Source organism: Geotrypetes seraphini, chromosome 18 (genome assembly GCF_902459505.1).
Source record: "Geotrypetes seraphini chromosome 18, aGeoSer1.1, whole genome shotgun sequence".
In the NCBI taxonomy this organism is placed as follows: Eukaryota; Metazoa; Chordata; class Amphibia; order Gymnophiona; family Dermophiidae; genus Geotrypetes; species Geotrypetes seraphini.
In genome coordinates this window covers 14,135,987-14,157,988 of record NC_047101.1, presented here as the reverse complement: position 1 = coordinate 14,157,988, position 22,002 = coordinate 14,135,987, and the positions used below count along the sequence as shown (strand labels likewise).

Genomic DNA, 22,002 nt, shown 5'->3' with positions numbered 1-22,002 from the left:
TTCCATGTTGGTCTGGAGGGACATTAAAGAAGGAGAAATTAGATCTTACCTGCTAATTTTCTTTCTTTTAGTCCCTCCAGAACAGCACAGACCCCACCCTGTTGTGTTCAATGTTTTTTCACGAAGAGTACATTTTTGTCTTGGTCGTTGGGGAGTATAATAAGAGCAGCAGCATTTGGTTCAGTTGATTTAGCTGGTGAATTGTGCGGACGTTTTGGGAAGGTTCTTGTTCTAATCGGTATCCAACAGTGTTTCCCTGGTCTGATCCGGACCATTCCTTTGTCTTCTCCATGTGAACATGGAGTTTGTCTGTTTGCGTGTGTTCAGCCTAATTTAATTTCTGCTTGGCTATTCGTCAGGCTGATTGTAGATGTGACTGCACAACCCACTTGTACTATTGCCAAAAGTCATTATGTATTGGTCTCCACCTGCTGGCAGAGGAGCATAAACCCATCCATTCTGTGCCGGTCTGGAGGGACTAAAAGAAGGAAAATTAGCAGCTAAGAATCTACTGTAATTTCTCCTTGTATGAAGATGTTCTGGGAGCACACAGCTCCCCAGTAATTAACCAAGACACATTTCTTCCCACAGAAAAAAAAACTCTGCTTCCCTCTCTGGAACCCTGTACCATGATGGCCTGTGCCTGAATTAATGCAATCAGGATCCCACTGGACATGCTAGAAACATGCCCGGTGGAGACAGACTGTCTGAATTCAAGAAAGCGTGGGATATCTTAGAGAGAGGAAGAGGAGATGGTTACTGTAGATGGGCAGACTACATGGGCCATTTGGCCTTTATTTGCCATCATGTTTCTGTGTTTGTGTCTTCTTTGAAAATATTTCAGTCAGATATTGAAAATATTTCAGTCAGATAAATGTAATGGCCTGAAGGAAGCGGGTGGGGTACATGTCTTTCATGTTCACATTCAGTGAAAGCATAGCCACGGGGCTTTCCTGAATGCCAGTTGTATACTATATGAATCCGTTTAATAGGCCTGTACACTTCAAACACTTTTCACAGCTTGGATTCTGTTGTGATATATAGTTCACTCTGGCAACAAAAAGGGTCTTGAAGGCATCTTGTGCATTTAGGTTATTGTGAGGATTCCAGATCTTCAGTTTATTCTCCCATGCTATAAACAAGACACCCAAGGTTAGTCCTACTGGGGCTTTTCCTCTGCCGCATTTGCCTAAGGAAGAGATGACATAGGAAGTAGACATGGCAGAGGATAGGTCCCAATGGGGCTGACCTCGGGTGAAAGAGTGGTTGACCGCTGGAATAGTCTTCCACTTCAGGTCACTGAGGCCAGCAGCGTGCCTGATTTTAAGGCCAAATGGGATAGACCCATGGGATCTATTTACTGAGTTAGGTGGGGGAGGGTCATTGTGGTGGGCAGACTAGATGGGCCGTGGCCCTTATCTGCCGTCTATTTCTGTTTACTCCTGCCGACCAGCTGCACCACTTTGGGAAAGCCACGGGAGGGAAGGAGAGATGATGGACCCATGTTCTGAGAGGGTGACCATGTTAAGTACAAGTCTGACATTTGGTGGAAAAAAAATTTATTGATTTTTATTTTAGGTATTTATATACCTCCTATCAAAGTTAGCCAAGTGGTTTACAATCTGGTACTCGAGCATTTTCCCTGTCTGTCCTGGTGGGCTCACAATCTATCTAATGTACCTGGGGCAATGGAGGATTGAGTGACTGGCCCAGGGTCACAAGGAGCAACATGAGATTTGAACCTATGCCTGTATATTACCTAACCAGTCCAGAAAACACCGGGATTAGTTTCTATTATGAGGTGGTTTGGGAAAGTTTCAAGGACAGGACTCATCTGTAACAAAAGTGGGGGTTCTATGTTCAGTTTTCTAATTTTGTCTATTGCTAATTGTGCTCTAATTCAGTGTTTCCCAAGTTGATCCTGGAGTACCCCCTTACCAGTCAGGTTTTTCAGATATCGAGAATGAATATGCATGATATTGACTTGCATACGCTGCCTCCATTCTATGCAAGTCTTCCATGCATATTCATTCTGGATGTCTGAAAATCAGGCTAGCAAGGGGTATTCCAGAACTAACTTGGACAACACTGTTCTAGATAGTGCTTGTAATTGTTGCTGCTCCATCATCTGGCTTTGGTAAAAAGTACAGGCTGTACAGGATATTTTATAGGCACTTACTCTTGAGTCCTGTAGTTCCCAGCTGCTGATAGAAGTGCATGAACATGACTTGGCTGGTCTGGAACGCATAAAGGAAAGGATCTAATTTCTCCTATGAGAAGCTGATCATTATAATAAGAAACAACTGGCAATATAATTAAATAGAAATAGCAAATGGGGGAATTTACTCATGCAAGTTTCTGTAAGTGTGCTGCTACACTTTGTTTGTGTGAATCTTGTCAAGTTTGACATGGGCTAAACTGTGACTGCTTCATATATAGTTGGTTCTGTCCAAGGTAGATTACAGCTTAAATCTGCCCTTACTGCTGACACCTTTTTTCAAATTTGCAAATGGAATCGATAAAATCAAACTTAAGACGTGCCAAATGTTTACTTGTGAATTGGTAAGGCTAACAACAATGATATAAAACTGTTCACAACTTACTTGACTTTCTAGGAAAAGGGAGAAACAAATTAGCCTTAGTTTTCTTTTGGTATCTCAAAATTGTTATCGGGGTCCATTTGACCCTTTTTTTAGTGTGTTTAATATGAAATCAAAACTTAAAGTTATTGGATAAAAGCCTAGACCATTTCTCTGTAATCTTGCCTACACTAGTGTACTGTTTGTACTAAAGACTATTAAATGTATTCATATTTTTACCCTGAAAGGTTACACATGGTTTTATCAACTTAGTACACCTTCCATGATGTTCTTGTGCAGTATATTATGAGAAGAAACAGAAAATCAAAATCCTCTAAGATATTTTCCCCTCTCTGTAGGAATGATGCACGTGTAGCTGTAAAAATCATTAAAAATGTCGAAAGGTACCGTGAAGCAGCAAAATCGGAAATTGCAGTATTAGAACACATAAATACAAAGGATCCAAAGAGTAAACAGTAAGTATAAAATTAGAACGTAATTCGTATTGTCTTAATGTTTTCTTGGATGTTCTGTTCTTTGATTGAAACTCATCAACAGAACTAATACTATCATTAATTCCCTTAACTTTTTTTTTTAGTTTGTGTGTCCAGATGCTGGAATGGTTTGATCATCGTGGTCATGTGTGTATCGTTTTTGAGCTCTTGGGGCTTAGTACATATGACTTCATTAAAGAGAACAGCTTTTTACCATTCAAGATGGATCAGATTAGACACATAGCATTTCAGATTTGTAAATCAATAAATTGTAAGTATATCTGTTAGTGCCAGTTTTACTGTCAGTCAGGTTGGTGAAAAGAGTGTTAAGGGTTTTTTTTTTCTTTTTATTTCCTGCAGTTTTGCATCAAAATAAACTGACTCACACAGATCTAAAGCCTGAAAATATATTATTTGTGAATTCGGACTACACGGTTGACTACAATCTCAAAAAGGTAGTTGTATGTTAAAATATTTAATTAATATTTGTCTAAATCCATTTGATGTGTCAATTCTCTGTCAAATGTATGTGAAATCTTGCAGTTGCAGTGATATATTTTTGTATAGCTTATTCTAGAAATTTCCCATGATGGTTACATGGCACCTTTTTTTTTAAATTCTTTATTCATTTTTCCATCTTACATCAAGAACACAATATTACATCATTTAAACCTTATAAACATCACATGTATTTCTTCTAACATCATCTTAAAAACATAAATTTATACCCTCCCCACAAATATTTTATTCAAAAATATCATATAAATATTATATTCTTAACTATTGATCAAACTTTTAATATAATTTTATACCCTCCCCTCTTTGTATAAGAGTACTTTCAGTGGATAATGGTGTCTAATCATTGCAATAATTTGTCAATGGCCCCCAAATCTTTTTAAAATTGTTATAATTCCCTCTTTGCATGGCAATTGTTCTTTCCATTTTGTAAATGTGGCACAACAAATTCCACCAGAAGGTATTACATGGCACCTTTAAAAAAATAATAAACACAGCTGGCTTTGCATGCTTGGTGGGACAGTCACACTCCTGCTCCTGTAATTCCAGCATGATCCCACTTTCCTAGTGGGTCCAGAGGAAGGCTACTAAAATGGTGTGTGGTCTTCATCATAAGGGGCACGGGGACAGACTTAAAGATCTCAATCTGTATACTTTGGAGGAAAGGCAGGAGAGGGGAGATAGATATAAGACGTTTATAAATACCTACGTAATGTAAATGCGCATGAGTTGAGTCTCTTTTCATTTGAAAGGAAACTCTGCAATGAGAGTTATTATTAATATTGACAGGGAGGGGTCGCCATGCAACAAATTACTCAAAATTGGAAAGATTATACTAAGTTAAATTATACATTTTGGTGGAATTCAGTTTGCCACATATATAAGATGGAAAAGATGATAGCGTTACAACAAGGAAGTTTTCATAATTTAAAAAAAATATGGGGACCATTGACTATTTACTCTAATGATCAGATATCTTAAGCACATGGTTAGTTTATATTTGGGTTGGGATGGGGAATATGTATCATATGGTTATGGGAATATTGATAAAGAGGGGGGTATTTATTTTTATTTTATAAGAATATATGATTGTAATTACAAGTGATTTGTGAAAATTGTTTTATTATTTATAATTCACTTGATGTAAGAATTAAAAATGAATAAAGATTAAAAAAAAGAGAGGGTATAGGATGAAGTTAAGAGGTGATAGGCTCTGGAGTAATCTAAGGAAATACATTTTTACAGAAAGGGTAGTAGATGGGTGGAACAGTCTCCTGGAAGAAGTGGTGGAGACAGATTTTGAATTCAAGAGGGCTTGGGATAGGCATGTGGGATCTCTGAGAGAGAAAGAGATCATGGTTACTTCGAATGGGCAGACTAGATGGGCCATTTGGCCTTTATCTGCCATCATGTTTCATTCTGTGAACATTTAATTAGATTTGGTAGGAAAGCTAAAAAACCTACAAATCCTGTTCAGAGTTGGTCTGATATACAGCAAGAGTGACCACAGAGGTAACCCAATAATGGGGGGTTGTCAAAAATTGCATTGAATCTTGTAAATTGTAATCTTGTCCTGCTAGACCAGGCCATATGAATGGGTTTATGCCTCCCTGCCAGCAGATTGGAACACAACATAGCTTTGTTTTGACATCACTGTCATTAAAAGGCCATGTCACTACAGGACTTTAGTATTCTGTCTCAAATTGGTCTCCTGGGCCTTTTCTAGGACTGCAGGTGTGATCCCTGGGCCTTCTCCCAGGATAGTGGCTTAAGCCTAGCAAGAGGGAAACACTGTCCATCTGCAATACAACCTGAAATTTTCTAATGTAATTGCAGATCACCTATATGAGAAATTTTGTTCACTTTTTCAGAAGCGTGATGAGCGAACACTTACATACAGTGACATCAAAATTGTGGACTTTGGAAGTGCTACATATGATGATGAGCATCATAGTGCATTAGTGTCTACAAGGCATTACAGAGCGCCTGAAGTTATTTTAGGTCAGTATATTGAACTTTGAACACTAGACTGTTAACATCAGAAACTACATTAATGTTTGGTTTTAGTCATTGTTCTTAGTTGGAGAATTTTACTTAATTCTGACAAGATGTAGTCTAGCCAAGATTGAAAACAAAGTGTGGGATTTTTTCTAGTTCCTCATAAAACAAAGATCAAATGCTGTTGGATCAATGCAGGTCACCCATAAGGTGTGCTGGTGCATTATCAGGTGCAGAATGGAGCTGCTTAGTGTATTGTACTCATTTTTGGTATTCTATTCAGTGCAGATTGCTTTGATATGCACATGATGCTAATCAGCTTGTTGAGCAAATACATACTGTGATGTGCATCCAGATAATTCCAGCAGTATCAACTGTTTTGTTTCCTCTATACCAGTTTGGTCCCAACAGCTCTAGTTCATCTTTTCCCACCTGACTTAGCAGCTTCCCTTCCCCCCCCCCCCCCCCTTCATGCTTATTTCTTTCCCTCTGTACCTTGTGGCTCCATCTTCCTCTAGTCCGCTGGTGTCTGATTGCCTGCTTATAACTCAAGACACATGTATCTTGAGTCCTCAATGTGGATTACATTTTGTCCAGTAATGGGGTACTATTTTTCTATGAGGTTAACATTTAAATACAGATATTGATTGCTATGGAAACTGGAAATAAAACTTTTTTTTCCCTTCCCTCCAGAGCTGGGTTGGGCACAGCCCTGTGATGTTTGGAGTATAGGCTGCATCATTATTGAGTACTACCATGGGTTGACTATATTCCAGGTTGGTAGCCTATTTGTATATTACCATTATTAAAAGTGTAGTAAGTGAAATGTTAGGTTTAACTTGCATGATTTGCATATGGTTGCAACTTTTTTAAGGGTAACCCAAGGAATGTTAACAGATTCTTCTTTGCCAAAGCATTAAGAATAATTGTTTGTCTAATTTTGCTAGACACATGATAGTAAAGAACACCTGGCAATGATGGAGAGAATACTGGGGCCTATTCCAGTTCATATGGTCCACAAAACCCGGTAAGAATAATCTAGTATGTGACTTCAAATCCATATCTTTGTTTTGCTTACTAGCGGAAATGTGGGATTTTTAAATCTTAATTTCTTTAGCACTCTCCAGACCAGTAGAGGTTAACTTTACGAATGGGTATATATCTAATCATGACCAGCAGGTGGAGACTGAAAACAAAACTTTGGGACAGTATATCCTAGCCCCTCCTCTCTATTTCCCTCAGTCTTCTTTCAGTCTCCAGCAGGTGTTGAGTGATCTGTACCCATCTCCCTTGGTAGGGCTGTTGGAATTTGTTTAGGGGGTTTATTGTCCCTGTTTTTAGCCGGACGGAGCTTGGACGGACTCTGTTTGGGGGTTCGTCCGACCTCGGGGGTGTCAAACCCGGCGGGTCACGAGCGGGGTCCCTCCCCCCACTTCCTCCACCTCCCCACATTTTTTTAGAGGAGCCTCAGCAGTAAGCCTTGCCCCCTAAGTCAAGCAAGGCATATTGCTTCGAGAGCCTGTGGAGTCTGTTCTGTAAAAAAAAAAAAAAAAATCCTGAGGTAGTGCTGGTCTGAAGGGTTGTTTCCCTTTAAGAAAACTGTATTTTACTGTATTTTTTCATGTAACCAGCACTTTTTTATAGCTAGATCGCGTATGGAGCAATTGTGCCCTTCTCCGGGGGAGTAGGACACAATTTTAGTCCAGCCGCGAGGCACTCGCGGCCGGCCTGAACTCGGCAGTTTGGGTCGGTGAGGTGGTGGAGCTCCGTCGGCAGCGGCTGCAGGCGCCCAGAGCTCCCCGCCGATGGTGCCTCGCGAGTCGGCTTGGAGCAGTGGGGAAGCCCGGTCTTCCACAACCGCCCACGGAGGGATTCCCCGAAGGATTCCCTCTCAGCTGATTTTTTGACAGCTGATGCCGGCTTGCCTGCTTTAGCGGCTGAGACTATTCAGGTTTCTCAGCCGCTTCAGGCTATGGAGGGAGCTTTTTTGGCGGGAAAACCGCCATCTTCTCTGTCTGGCCCCTCCATTTTGTCTTCCACCTCAGGTGACCTTCCCCCTGTTTTGACTATGCAGGGGCAAGGTTCTGCTGGGTCCCCTGCTGTGGCAGGGAGTCCCTTGGGACCCTCGGGGGGTTTTTCTCCTGAATTTTTCTTTTCTTTATGCAGAGCCTATTTTCAGGCGGCTGGGGGTCCCGGTTGCGCCCAGGGGGTTTCGGGGGGTGGGTTTTCCTCCGCGCTCCCTGCGGCTTTGCCTCTTTCGTCTGGCGTGACGTCCCCTCCGCCGCCTCCCTTGTCCAAGCGTCCGCGGGTGTCGTGGGACGAGAATTTGTGGTCGGAGGAACGGGTCGGTCTGGAGGAGGACCTGGACCCTTCTGAGGAGTTCCAGGACTCTCTGGAGGGGACGGAAGCTGGCGGCGGGTTGTCGGATTTCCCGTTCTCCAGTGACGAGGCGTCCGTGGTGCGCTTTTTTCAGAAAGATGAGCTGCCTGACCTTATTCAACAGGTTTCTTCGGTTTTGCGTTTTGAGGACGCGCCGCCGGAGACTCCGCGTGTGGGGGACCCCCTGTTACGGGGGATCCGTTCCGTTTCCCGCTCTTTTCCTATGCATCAGGATATTCGGGATATTATTCTGGAGCAGTGGAAAACGCCGGAGACGCCGTTTCGGCTGGCGCGCAGCATGGCTCGCCTGTATCCCATTCCTGAAGGGGATCGGGCTACGTTAGCTTCGCCAGTCGTGGATGCGGTGGTCTCGGCAATTTCCAAGCGGCATACCGTGCCTGTTGAGGGCGGTTCTGCCTTGCGGGACCCTGAGGAGCGCAAATTGGAGAGCATCCTTAAGCAAAATTTTCAGGTCTCTGCCTTTGGGGTCCAGGCGGCTATTTGTGGGGGACTGGTCGCTCGCGCCGTTTTTCGGTGGGCGGAGCGGGTCTTGGATCGAGAGTCTGACGACTGGTCTCTGGTGGATCAGGAGGTTGCGAAGATTGAGATGGCGGCCTCATTCCTCTCATATGCTCTATATGACTTGGTGCGGATATCGGCTAAGTCTATGGCTTTTGGCGTGGCCGCAAGGCGTGTGTTGTGGCTGCGCGCTTGGGCGGCGGATGCTGCGTCCAAAGCTAAGCTTACTAAATTTCCCTTTCGGGGGTCGTTTTTGTTTGGAGAGGACTTGGATAAGTTGATTCAGACTCTGTCGGACTCGAAAGTTCCCCGTCTGCCGGAGGACCGTGCCCGCCCGGCGTCTCGGGGGGGTGCGGCCAGGGGGCGTTTGCGGGATTTTCGCAAGTATCGCCCTGGGCGTGGGGCTGCTTCTTTCCAGTCTCCGGGATTTTCCCGGGGTCGGTTCTTCCAGCGCATGCAGCCCTTTCGGGGGGCCCGTCGGGGGGCAGGGAATCCCTCCGCCGGTTCCCCCGCTTCCCGTCCTGCACAATGACGCCTTGCCGGCGCCCCCTTTGGTTCCGGTGGGGGCTCAGCTGCGCGAATTTTTCCCCAAATGGGCCGAGATCACGTCCGATCGGTGGGTCCTGGAGGTGGTGCGGGACGGTTATGCCCTGGAGTTCGCCCGCTCTCTGCCGGATTTTTTCCTCGCTTCTCCGTGTCAGACTCCGGGGAAGACGCAGGCTTTTCACCAGACCCTTCAGCGCTTGCTAGATCTCAGGGCAGTTGTTCCGGTGCCCCCTCCGGAGTGGGGCACGGGCAGGTACTCCATTTACTTTGTGGTGCCCAAAAAGGAGGGGACCTTTCGGCCCATCCTCGATTTAAAAGGGGTCAACAGGGCTCTCAAGATTCCCTCTTTCCGTATGGAAACTCTGCGGTCGGTCATTCTGGCGGTTCAGCCGGGGGAGTTTCTCACTTCTCTCGATCTGACGGAGGCCTACTTGCATGTTCCCATTCGGGCCTCTCATCAGCGTTTCCTGCGCTTTGCGATCTTGGGTCGGCACTTTCAGTTCTGTGCGCTTCCCTTTGGGCTGGCCACGGCTCCTCGGACGTTCACCAAGGTGATGGTGGTCGTCGCGGCAGCCTTGCGGTCGGAGGGCATCCTGGTACACCCCTACCTGGACGACTGGTTAATTCGGGCAAAGTCGTTGCAGGAAAGCTCCCGGGTTACTGCTCGGGTGGTGGAGTTTCTCCGGTCGCTGGGCTGGGTGGTCAACCTTTCCAAGAGTCGGTTGGTCCCGGCTCAACGTCTGGAGTACCTAGGGGTGCTGTTCGACACCTCCTTGGGGAAGGTCTTCCTCCCAGAGGGCCGGGTGAGCAAATTGCAATCTCAGATTCGCCTGCTTTTGGCGTCCCGGTGTCCTCGGGCGCGAGATTTCCTCCAGGTCTTGGGGTCGATGGCGGCGTCCCTGGACGTGGTGAGGTGGGCGCGGGCCCACATGCGTCCTCTCCAGTATGCTCTGCTCCGGAGGTGGTCTCCCCAGAGGCACGGGATGGATGTTCCGGTTCCCCTGCGAGGCTTGGCGCGCTGCAGTCTGCGTTGGTGGCTCCAGACCCCTCACCTTGTTCAGGGGGTGGGTCTGGATCTCCCGCAGTGGACGGTGCTCCTGACGGATGCGAGTCTCTTGGGTTGGGGGGCTCAGTGTTTGGGTCACTCGGCTCAGGGCACCTGGTCCGCGGAGGAGGCCGCCTGGTCGATCAACGTGTTGGAGACCAGAGTGGTCCGTCTGGCGCTGTTGGCTTTCCACTCCCTGTTGATGGGCAAGTCGGTCAGAGTGCTGTCGGACAATGCCACGGCGGTGGCTTATGTCAATCGTCAGGGGGGCACCAAGAGCACTCAGGTGGCGCAGGAGGCGGCTCTGCTCATGGTTTGGGCGGAATCCCATCTGCTGGACCTCTCGGCCTCTCATATAGCCGGAGTAGAAAATGTTCAGGCAGACTTCCTCAGTCGTCACTTCCTAGATCCAGGAGAGTGGTGTCTCGGCGCCGAGGCGTTTCAGTTGATAGTGCAGGCTTGGGGGCAGCCCCTGATGGACCTGATGGCCACGGGTGGCAACGCCAAAGTGCCCCGCTTCTTCAGTCGTCGCAGGGACGGTCTGGCCGAGGGTCTGGATGCTCTGGTCCAGCAGTGGCCAACGGAGGGGCTGTTGTATGTGTTCCCTCCTTGGCCGCTGGTGGGCAGAGTGCTTCTTCGCATTGTTCACCATCCGGGTTTGGTGGTGCTGGTGGCGCCGGATTGGCCTCGCCGTCCGTGGTATGCGGATCTGGTGAGGCACCTGGTAGCGGATCCTCTTCCTCTGCCTCTCTCGGACGACCTTCTGATGCAGGGTCCCATTCCCATGTTCGACCCGTCTCCCTTCTGTCTTACGGCGTGGCTCTTGAAAGGGGTCGCCTTAGCAAGAAGGGATATTCAGACAAGGTGATCTCTACACTGTTGGGGTCCCGGAGGCTTTCTACCTCTCGGGCTTATGTGCGGGTTTGGCGTCTCTTTGAGGAATGGTGTCGGGCGCGGGGAGTGACCTCTTTTCGCGCTTCTCTGCCTAACATTCTAGAGTTCTTGCAGGATGGCCTGGATAGAGGCCTGGCTTGGTCTTCTCTCCGGGTTCATCTTGCGGCCCTGTCGGCTTTTCGAGGGTTGGTGTCAGGTCAGCGTTTATCGGCTCTTCCTGATGTGATTCGGTTTTTGCGGGCGGCCAAGTTGCTTAGGCCTCCCCTACGGCCCTCGGTTCCCTCTTGGGATCTTAATCTGGTTCTCTCTGTTTTGGTGCGTCCGCCTTTCGAGCCCTTGGACGTCTGTTCTTTGAAGGACCTTACTTTGAAGGCGGTCTTTTTGGTGGCCATTACTTCTGCTAGGCGTGTTTCTGAGCTGCAGGGTTTCTCTTGTAGGGCTCCCTTCTTGGAGTTTTCTAGGGAGCGGGTCGTCTTGCGGCCTGTTCCTTCCTTTCTGCCGAAGGTTGTTTCTCCTTTTCATGTCAATCAATCGGTGGTTCTCCCGGTCTTGGGTGGTCGGGAGGGCTCTTCTGAGCAACGGCAGCTGCGCAAGTTGGATGTCGGTCGGGTCCTTCGCTCTTATGTGCAGCGGACCCAGGAATTCCGGAAGTCCGATCATCTCTTTGTCCTCCTGGCGGGTCCTCGTCGGGGAGCTGGCGCTTCTAAGGCTACTATTGCGCGCTGGATCAAGGAGACGATTGCTTCCGCTTATCTTCTGAAACAGCAGCCTGTTCCGGAGTTTCTCAAGGCTCATTCCACTCGGGGTCAGGCGGCTTCTTGGGCTGAGTCGTCGCTCGTGCCTCCAGTGGATATTTGTAAGGCTGCGGTTTGGTCTTCCTTGCATTCCTTTGTTCGTCATTATCGGGTTGATGTGCAGGCGCGTCGGGACGCGGTGTTCGGTGAGCGTGTATTGGTATCGGCCCTTCGGGGGTCCCGCCCGTGAGAGGGACTGCTTTGGTACGTCCCATTCGTAAAGTTAACCTCTACTGGTCTGGAGAGTGCTAAAGAAGGAGAAATTAGGTTCTTACCTGCTAATTTACTTTCTTTTAGCTTCTCCAGACCAGTAGAGGTCCCCACCCTGTCTGTTGTTGTTGTTGTTGGGGCTGTTGCGCGGGCAGTTTTTGGTTTTTGCTGCGGGTTCTAGTATTTTTCTAGGGCCGGGGAGAATTGAAGAACAGCGGCTGTGGCTCGGCTGGCTTAGCTGGCGAGCTGTGGGGACATTCTTCCTTCGGGAATTTCTCCTCTGCATTTTCCAACAGCATTTTGGGTATGTTATTTGTTACTCCTTTCGGAGTATTGTTTTTTCTCTCTGTTGTTTTCCAGTTCTTGGTTCTGCTTGGCTATTCGGCAGACTGAGGGAAATAGAGAGGAGGGGCTAGGATATACTGTCCCAAAGTTTTGTTTTCAGTCTCCACCTGCTGGTCATGATTAGATATATACCCATTCGTAAAGTTAACCTCTACTGGTCTGGAGAAGCTAAAAGAAAGTAAATTAGCAGGTAAGAACCTAATTTCTCCATTGTGAATGTTCAAAGTTAATGTGAAGGTTTGCAGTCACTGCTTAGAAGAACCAAAAACACTAACCCTGCTCCCTATGCCCCATGCTTCCTAAGAAGATGAAAAACAGCTTATCAGTTAAATTTGGGCAATTGGGGCAGTTACTTTTTCACAAAAGTGATTTTGGGTGTTGGATAACTTTATTCCTTAAGTAAATGAAGTAGTAATTTGAAAACGTTTTACACTTCGTTTAATACTACATTGTGTTAAAAGATCAGAAACCACTGTGTGACATATATGCAATGGGGGGGGGGGGGCGCAAAAACCTTTCCATATCACTGTATGGCTTTTCTTGTGCTGTTTTTGATTTTTCTTTTGCTAATACAATTAGACTAGGGCACAGATATATTCTTTAGCACCTCTCAGACTGGTACAGTTCACTGATGGGTAATAGCTCACCATGACCAGCAGGTGGAGACTGAGACAAAACCTTTTGGCTGTAATATAAGTAGCTGTGCTTCCCCTTAACATAAGCAGTCTGTTCTCAGACTCAGCAGGTGTGGTAAACTGTTGACAGACTTCCCTTGGTTAGTGTAGGCCTGTTGAAACTTGTTTAGTGGCCGCCTTGTCCCTTTCTGGAGCCAGACTGAGTTTGGGGAGACCCTTACGGGGTCTGTCTGACCTCAAAGGTGTCACACTCGACAGGTCACTAGTTGAGTCCCTCCCCCCCATTTCCTCCACCTTCCCAAAATTTTTCTAGAGGTGCCTCAGCTGTAAGCCTTGCCACCAATACAGGCAAAGCATATGGCTTAGAGAGTCAGTGGAGTCTGTTCTGACAGAAAAAAATCCTGAAGCAGTGCTGGTCTGAAGGAAGCCTTCAATTGTCTGTTGTTTTTTATTGTTAATTTGCACTTTTCTTTTAGCTAGGTTGCAGATTACACAGTGAGCAGTTTGACAGTGAAAGAGCCCTCCAGATGCGAGGTCGATGCGGCTGGCCTGTGCTAGAGAATGACACGGTGGTGGCTAGCCGCGGGTAACACGCCGAAACGGGAAGAGAAAATTAGTGGTTGCTGCGGGGACGGGGACAAGGCCATTCACCGCTCCATGGAGCGGTGAATGGTCTCGTCTCCGCAGTGAAGCCAGCACGGATCGCGCAGTCCAGCATCCCCACCCGATCGCCGCATTCCACGTCCTGCCATCTCCCTCCCTCCACCTCACCTTAGGTGCTTTCCAAATCCGAGTTTAATTCTTCTCCCAGCCAGCACGGTTTCAATAAATCGCGCGTGCGCGCGCAGCTGCTTGAATTGTTGAATCTCCTCTGACGCAACCGGAAACAGGAAGTTGGGTCAGAGGAGAAGATTCAACAGCTCAAGCAGCCGTGCGTGTGGCTTATCGAAAGCATGTGGCTGGGAGAAGAATTAGTCAGACTCGGCAGGCACCTAAAGTGAGGTGGAGGAAGGGAGATGGCAGGACACGGCGATTGGGCGGGAGGGTGCTTCTGGACCACGCGGTCCGTGATCGTGCATGTTTCCTCACATTAGGAAGGAGGGAGTGAACAGTAGTCGTGGGGACGGGGCAGGCACAGTGATCGCGGTGACGGGGCGGGGACAGTGGTCGCAGGGACAGGGCAGTGACAGGGATGGTGGTCGCAGGGACGGGGCGGTGATGGGGACAAATTTTTTTCCCCGTGTCATTCTCTAGCCTGTGCTTGCGGTATGCTGGCCACTGTGAAGGGGAATCCTTGTTGGCTTCAGTTGCTGGCGTCCAGGGATCCCCTTCGAGAGTGCCTCACACACCGGCAGCTGACAGCGGGGAAGCCCACACACTGATTCCCCCAACTGCCGATGCTGCTGGGGACTCTCTTACTGCTGCTGCCAGCTTGCCTGTTTTAGCAGCTGGGGATGGTTCAGGCTTCTCGGGGGGGGGGGGGGGGGGGGATTTTTCTCAGTGGACTTTGCTGTGTTTTTGGCGGAAAGTGCCTCCATTTTGTCTGCAGCCTCGGGTGACCTTCCTCCTGGATTGGAGAGACAGAGGCAGGTTTCTGCTTCTGCCTTGAGGGGGGGGTTCCCTTCTTTATCCATTCCAGTTCGGTCCCATCAGCGCCGGTTTCGTCTCTGTCTCCTCCTCCTTTCATCCAAGCGACTGAGGGTCTCTTGGGACAATGATTTTTTGTATGGGGAGCATTTTTCGCTTGATGAGGACTTGGATCCTTTGGTGGACCTCCAGGATTCTCTTGGTGAGACGGATGCCGTTTTTCGGTTCCACCAGCGGGCGAAGATGTGTTGGTGGTGCGCATCTTTCAGCAGGAAGAGCTCCAGGAGGTTATTCTTCAGGTTTCCTCAGTGTTGTGCTTCAAGGAAGACATGAAAGAGCCCCTGCGTGTCATGGACCCCTTCTGGGAGATCTGCTCAGCCTCCAGCTTCTTTCCTATGCATCGGGATATTGTGCTGGCGCGGTAGAAGGCGCTGGAGTCGCCCTTTCAGTTTGTGTGATCTATGGCTTGCCTGTATCCCATCCCATAGGGGAATAGGGATACCTTGAAGTCGCCGGTGGTGGACATGGTGGTTTCACCATCACGAAACACCATACAGTGCCAGTTGAGGGTGGCTTAGCTTTGAGGAACTCAGAGGAGTGTAGATTGGAGTTTCTTAAGCAGAATTTTGATGTTACTGCCCTAGTGGTCCAGTGATGTGTGGCGGTCTGGTGGCTCAGGCTTGTTTTTGGTGGGCCGAACTTGTCCTTGAGCATGAGTCTGATGATTGGTCCTTGGTGGAACAGGAAGTGGCCTAAATTGAGATGGGTGCTACTTATCTCTCATGCTATGTATGATCTGTTGCAGGCATCGGCCAATTCCATGGCTCTCGGGGTGGCCACTTGTCGTACCCTGTAGCTCCACGCTTGGTCGGCAGATGCCTCCTTTTGAGGGTCTTTTTTGTTTGGTGAGGATTTGGACAGGTTGGTTCTGACCTTAACGGACTCTAAGGTGCCCCGTCTTCCTAAAGACTGTGCTGCCTGCGCGGGGTGGCGTTGCTCGGGGTAGTTTGCGTGATTTCCACAGATGCCGCCCTTGATGAGGGGCAGCTTCCTTTCCTGGTGCTGGGTCTCCCCGAAGCTATTTCTTTCAGCACATGCAGTCCTTTTGGAGGGGACATGATCCCTCCGCTGGTTCACCCTCCCCGCCTTGCCGGTGTCTCCCCTGTTGCCGGTGGGCACCCGGTTAGGGGATTTTTATCAGGGGTGGGCTGAGATCACGCCGGGTCAGTGGGTCCTGGAGGTGATTCTGGATGGTTGTACTCTGGAGCTTTTCCCATGCTTTGACGGATCACTTTTCTCTCTTCTTGCTTGGCAAAATGAAAGAAGCAGGCCTTTTGCCAGATGCTTCAACGGCTGCTTGAGCTCAAAGCTGTAGTTCCAGTGCCTCCTCAGGAGTGTTGTACTGGCTGGTATTCTATGTACTTTGTGCTGCCCAAGACTTTTCGGCCCATCTTAGATTTGAAATCTGTCATTCTGGCAGTTCAGCCAGGGGAATTCCTGACCTCTCTCAATCTGGCAGGCTTACTTGTATATTCTGATTCACACCTCTCATCAGCGGTTCCTTCGCTATGCAATCTTGGGTCGACATTATCAGTTTTGTGCCCTTCTTTTTGGTCTGGCTACAGCTCCGTGAATGTTCACCAAGTTTATGATGGTCGTGGCGCTAGATTTGCACAAAGAAGGCATTCTGGTTGGAATACCTCGGGGTTCTCTTGGACACCAGCTTGGGGAATGTCTTCCTGCTGGAGGCCTGAGTGGCCAAGTTGCAGTTGCAGATTCGTCTTCTAATAGCTTCCCGGTGTCCTCGGGCACATGATTTTTTCCAGATGTTGGGGGTCTATAACGGCTTTCCTGGACGTTGTTTGGTGGGCTCGGGCTCACGTGCGCCTGCTTCAGTATGCTCTGCTGCAGCGGTTGTCACTCCAGTTGCACGGTTGGTTCGTTGCACTCTCCATTAGTGGCTCTATTCTTCCAATCTGGTGCAGGGAGTAAATCTGGATCAGCCCCAGTGGACAGTACTCATGGACACCAGACTCCTCAGCTGGAGAACTTAGTGTCTTGGTTGCTCGGCTCAGGGCAGCTGGTCTCCGAAGGAGGCATCTTGGTTGATCAATGTTCTGGAGATGTTCCAGATGTTGATGACAGTCCCGCTGCCTTTGAGTTGATTGTGCAGGTTTGGGGTCAGCCGGTCATGGACCTGATGCCCACAAGTGTCATTGCCAAAGCACCCCAGTTCAGTCAGCGCAGGAATGTTCAGCCTGAGGGGCTGGACGTTCTGGTACAGCCTTGGCCAGCGGCGGGTCTCCTGTATGTGTTTCCTCCGTGGCTGATGGGCAGAGAGTCCTCCTTCGTATTGCTCGGCACCCCGACTGCGTGATCATGGTGGCTTCAAATTGGCCCTGGCACCTGTGGTGCATGGATCTGGTTTGCCATCTCATGGCAGATTTCTCTTTCGCTACCCCTCTCGCCTGACCTTCGATCCGTGTTCCTTTTGTCTTATGGCTTGGCTCTTGAGAGGGAATATTTAGGTAAGAAAGGTTATTCAGATAGTGATCTCCACTTTCTTGGTGTCCCAGAGGCTTTCCCCGTCTCGGGCTTATGTGGGTGTTTGGCGTATTTTTGAGGAGTGGTGTGCTGCGCATGGAGTGGTTTCCTTTTGCGCCTCTTTGCCTAATATCTTGGAGTTCTTGCAGGATGGCCTGGACAAGGGCCTGGTCTCTCTGGGTTCAACTTACAGCTTTGTCAGCATTGATGTGTTTGCTTTTTGAGGGCAGCCAAATTGCTTCGGCCTCCAATGCAGCCTTCTGTTCTGGCCTGGGATCTCAATCTGGTCCTGTCCGTGCTCGTGCATCCTCCCTTTGAGCCTATAGGTTCTTGCTCATTGAAGGACCTTACTCTTAAGGTGATCTTCCTGGTGGCCATTACTTCTGCGAGATGCGTTTCTGAGCTACAGGCTTTTTCTTGTAGGCCTCCCTTCCTGGAGTTTTCTAGGGAGTGTATTGTTTCAACCTGTTCCTTCCTTTCTGCTGAAGTTGGTTTTGCCTTTTCATGTCAATTAGTCCATGCTTCTCCTGGTCTTGGGTAGTCGGGAGGGCTCTTCAAAGCAGAGGCAGTTGCGCAAGTTGGATGTCTGTCGGGTTATTTGCTCTTATGTTCAGCGGACCCAGGAGTTATGGAAGTCTGATCATCTTATGTCCTCTTAGTAGGTTCTCGTAAGGAGGACAGTGCTTCCACTGTGCTGGATCAAGGAACCTATCGCTTCCGCTTACCTTCTTCAGAAGCCTGTTCCATAATTTCTCAAGGTTCATTTCCACTCTGGGTCTGGCAGCTTCTTGGGCTGAGTCTTCTCTGGTGCCTTCAGTGGATATCTGTAAAGCTGTGGTTTGGTCTTCTCAGCATTCCTTTGTGAAACACTATTGTGTGGACGTTCAGACACTTCGGGACATGGTGTTCGGTGAGCGTGTTCTGTTGGCAGCCCTCCGAGGGTCCCACCTATAGGTACTGCATTCCATCAGTGAACTGTACCAGTCTAAGAGGTGCTAAAGAAGGAGAAATTAGGTTCTTACCTGTTAATTTTCTTTCTTTTAGACTCTCCAGACCGGTACTGTCCCCACCCTGTCTGTCTGTTCTTGCGGGATTTGCATGAAGTGAGACTTTTTTCCTGCGGGTTCTAGTTTTTTTTTTAGGGTCGGGGAGATTAAGAAGAACAGGTTTGGTTCAGCAACAAGCTGTGGGGATGTTTGCTGAAGGGACTTTTTTCTATTCAATTTTCCAACAGTCTTGTTCTATGTTGGTTGGCTATTCGGCAGACTACTTATGTTAACGGGAAGCACAGCCTGTTACCCATTTTTTTATATTTTTAACAATTTGTACATCGCCTAGAATGTTGAATAGGCGATTAATCAAACTATATAATAAACTTGGAAACTTGTATTACAGCCAAAAGATTTTGTCTCAGTCTCCACCTGCTGGTCATGGTCAGTGAACTGTACCGGTCTGGAGAATCTAAAGGAAAGAAAATTAGCAGTTTTCCTTGAACTGTCTTCTGAACTATTGCTTTTACATTTCAGGAAACAAAAATATTTTCACCATGATCAGTTAGATTGGGATGAGCATACTACTGCAGGTCGTTATGTCAAAAAACGCTGTAAGCCATTGAAAGTAAGAGGAATCATTTCATCTTATAATGGAGCTTCTTAAAACAAAGATGCTTTTGCATATTCTGATTTATTTGTGTATTTTTGCATATATTCAGCCAAAATGTTATCTGGATAGCTTTACACTGTATTGCTGGATATTGGCCTTTTGATGTCTGTATTTACAAAATTGTTTTGAGGGGTGGTTTTGGCATGACTATGAATTTGAGCCTAATTTTAAGGGAGTTAGGGCCTGAAAAATAAGGAAGAAAGGGGGAGAGAGGTGCCCTAATCAAAGTTTAGCCTTGAACAGCCTTTTGCATCAGACTGATATTTAGCATGCTTATAAACAGGTATTCTCTGAGGACAAGCAGGCATAATATTCTTGCATACAGGCAATGAAATGGTTCAATGCTCTGCCCAGGAGATGATGCATGCGTAGAATGGGTCTGTGCCAATCTGAATGTTTGACGTCGAGAAGGGGTATGTGACTTTGTCCTCAATTAACGCCTCGGTGAATCCTCAGGCTGGGCTAAGGCAGGCATGGATGCCTTTAAAGCCTGTGTAGACTGCATCTGCAGTAGTCCTGAAAGTTTTTGAGCATAGCCTAGATCAGTGGTTCCCAACCCTGTCCTGGAGGACCACCAGGCCAATCGGGTTTTCAGGCTAGCCCTAATGAATATACATGGAGCAGATTTGCATGCCTGTCACCTCCATTATATGCAAATCTCTCTCATGCATATTGATTAGGGCTAGCCTGAAAACCCGATTGGCTTGGAGGTCCTCCAGGACAGGGTTGGGAACCACTGGCCTAGATCTCATACTAGATAGTCGGTGTCTGTACCAGAAGAGACATCAGTGAGGAAGCAGTCTGCAGTGCATGTTGTCTGGCTGTGGGAAACCTAAGTGTCGAGGCATGCCTGGGAGAATACATGATAAGTAATGATGTAAGGTGCACCGATGCTTTTGCATTGAGGTGGATGTTTGGGACAACGCCATGCCTAGAAAGGGAAGAATGTTTAGGCTTGTTAGCTTTCTTCCATGCTACCTGCCTGGATTGGTGAGTCATGGAATCTTTGCTTTTGAAGAAAACCCTGATGTTCAATACTCTGCAGCGTCGATGCATGCAGTGTCAATACAGATGTTGGTGTCTATGCAGACTGTCAGGTCCTGAATCTCACTCCATGATTGATGCTGATGGCAAACCCAATGTCATTCACACCGATGTCATGGTTAAATGTCCTTGTTAGCGAATGTTCCTATAGTCAGGACATTAAGACACTGAACACACCAATTATGGGGTCAGCCTTAAATGGTCTGATTATATTGAGTATATATCTTGAAGCCACTCGGTACCTTTTTTTGACATGGAGGGGAGAAAACAGCAGACACAGACTCAAAAGGCTTGATGGCCCAGAGAGCTCATATGAAAAGTATACCAAAAACCGTTAACACTCCCTGGGGCAAAAAAAAAGTCTCAAAGTGATCTGAAGGCCAAAATATCAAAACTTAAGCAAATTGAGGGTTGATAAAAAAAAACAAACAAGGAATTATGAAGAGAAGTACAATAAAATTAACCCAGGAACAAAAATATATCATGAGTTTTGATGTGCTGAGGAAAAACAGAAAACATAGCTTCTCAGTCTGGAAAATTAAGAACTGGTAGTCCCATGCACTGACATTGGGTGGGAAGGCACCAGGATGGGCAGTGCCTATAGAATTAGTGACTGTGTACTTGACAGTGTCCATACTGGGTTCAATGGTTGCTGCCCACATATATGCCTACTGTCCTTGGAAAACACCTGTTACAGGCAAGTATCTTTTCTGTTTCATAGAAGGTATCTGACACTCAGATATGTTGAACCTTTGTTATCCTAGGACAAGCAGGCAGCATATTCTCACATGTAGGTCAGATCCACGGAGTTTCTGCATGAATAGTGAAAAAGTGCACTGGCACTTTGAGAATTCAAAGCTTTAATACTGCCTGCACATGCGTGAGTGCCTTCCCGCCTGATGCCAGCTCACAAGGTTGTCATGAGTTGGCATCGAGCGGGAAGGCACTTGTGCATGTGCGGTGCGGGCAGTATTAAAGCTTTAAAAATAACTAGAGGGATCTCAGGGTGGGAGGGGGAGGGTTATATTTATAACTATAAGATATAATGATAAGATGTACAAGTGCTTAAATTTATTTTATTTGTTATAATTTTTGTACACTTGATGAAAGTTTTAAAATGAATAAAGAATCTTTAAAAAAAAAAAAAAAAAAGCTTTAAATTCTTTTTCACTGTCTGCCGGGGCTCCGTTGATCATGTCACTCACATGTGACAATATCTGCCTGCTTTCTCTGGATAACACCTGTTACGGTAAGTAACTGTGCTTGTTGCGCACTGGAATAGTGACTAACCTACCTTCTAAAATGTTTTTCCCTATAGGATTTCATGTGGTGTAATGATCAAGAACATGAGCAATTGTTTGACCTTATTCGAAGAATGTTGGAGTATGACCCAGAGAAAAGAATAACTCTTGCAGAAGCTTTACAGCATCCTTTCTTTGACAAATTAAAGAAGAAATAAGCCTAGATGCCTTATGTATATTTGAGTAATTCTTCAGGGAAGATATTATATAGACTGTGTCAGTCCATAAAACACATTTTAAGTTATTTTGTATAGCTAAGTTTGTAAATATCTTAAGTTTTGTATCACTGCCTTATTTCACTTGTATATAAAATTTTGTGTAAATCTGGTGATTGAAATATTAAAATAAGTTTAATAAACTGTTTTACCTGTGTATTTGTTCTTGCATATATTAACCAGCATGAGCTGAAATTAACAAGAGGGTCTCTGGAAGATGGCATGAGTAGAAGTGTGCATATACAGTATATGCACACTTTTTGGATGTGTTACACTTGCACTCCTGTTTGGATCCTAAAAATCTTTAATGAAACCAAATCAAAACACAGAAGCAGGTTCATACTTATTCCAACAGGCCATCCAGATGCTTGGGTATGTCTTCTGCCTGCAGATACACTTAAAAACCACTGAACGAATGACCATACTATGTGTCCAATGTAGGCTGGGTCTTGGGGAGTTAATGTAGGTTATTGCTAAATTGGTTTCTCTCCTTAGACAATTTTACAAAAAAAAGTTATTTAAAAAATCCATGGATCAGCTAGGCTGCACCACACAACCCTAAGTTCTTTTTATACCCAGTGGTGTTGGACTCTTCCTTTTGCCATCTTTTCTTGTTCACTTCTATTTTACCTTCTGTAGATCAGGTCCAAAATGGATCATATGCAGAGAACAAGATACGTTTGGTTGGGGGTGGG

At 46.9% G+C, this 22,002-nt stretch overlaps 1 protein-coding gene across 3 annotated transcripts in view; it reads left to right on the top strand.

The window, feature by feature from the left end:
- Positions 1-21,455, top strand: part of CLK4 (CDC like kinase 4) — a 42,802-nt gene extending 21,347 nt beyond the window's left edge. For 2 of the 3 annotated variants that reach the window (XM_033927590.1, XM_033927591.1), the window contains 8 exons: positions 2,939-3,055; positions 3,178-3,344; positions 3,434-3,528; positions 5,461-5,590; positions 6,281-6,363; positions 6,535-6,614; positions 18,612-18,702; positions 21,110-21,455. In XM_033927590.1, coding sequence (XP_033783481.1) covers positions 2,939-3,055; positions 3,178-3,344; positions 3,434-3,528; positions 5,461-5,590; positions 6,281-6,363; positions 6,535-6,614; positions 18,612-18,702; positions 21,110-21,250 — 904 coding nt within the window. In that variant the 3' untranslated portion in view covers positions 21,251-21,455. Of the gene's footprint in view, positions 1-2,938; positions 3,056-3,177; positions 3,345-3,433; positions 3,529-5,460; positions 5,591-6,280; positions 6,364-6,534; positions 6,697-12,528; positions 13,686-18,611; positions 18,703-21,109 lie in introns of those variants that run through there. The other variant, XR_004537511.1, reaches the window with a different exon arrangement.
- The last annotated feature ends 547 nt before the right edge of the window (positions 21,456-22,002 follow it).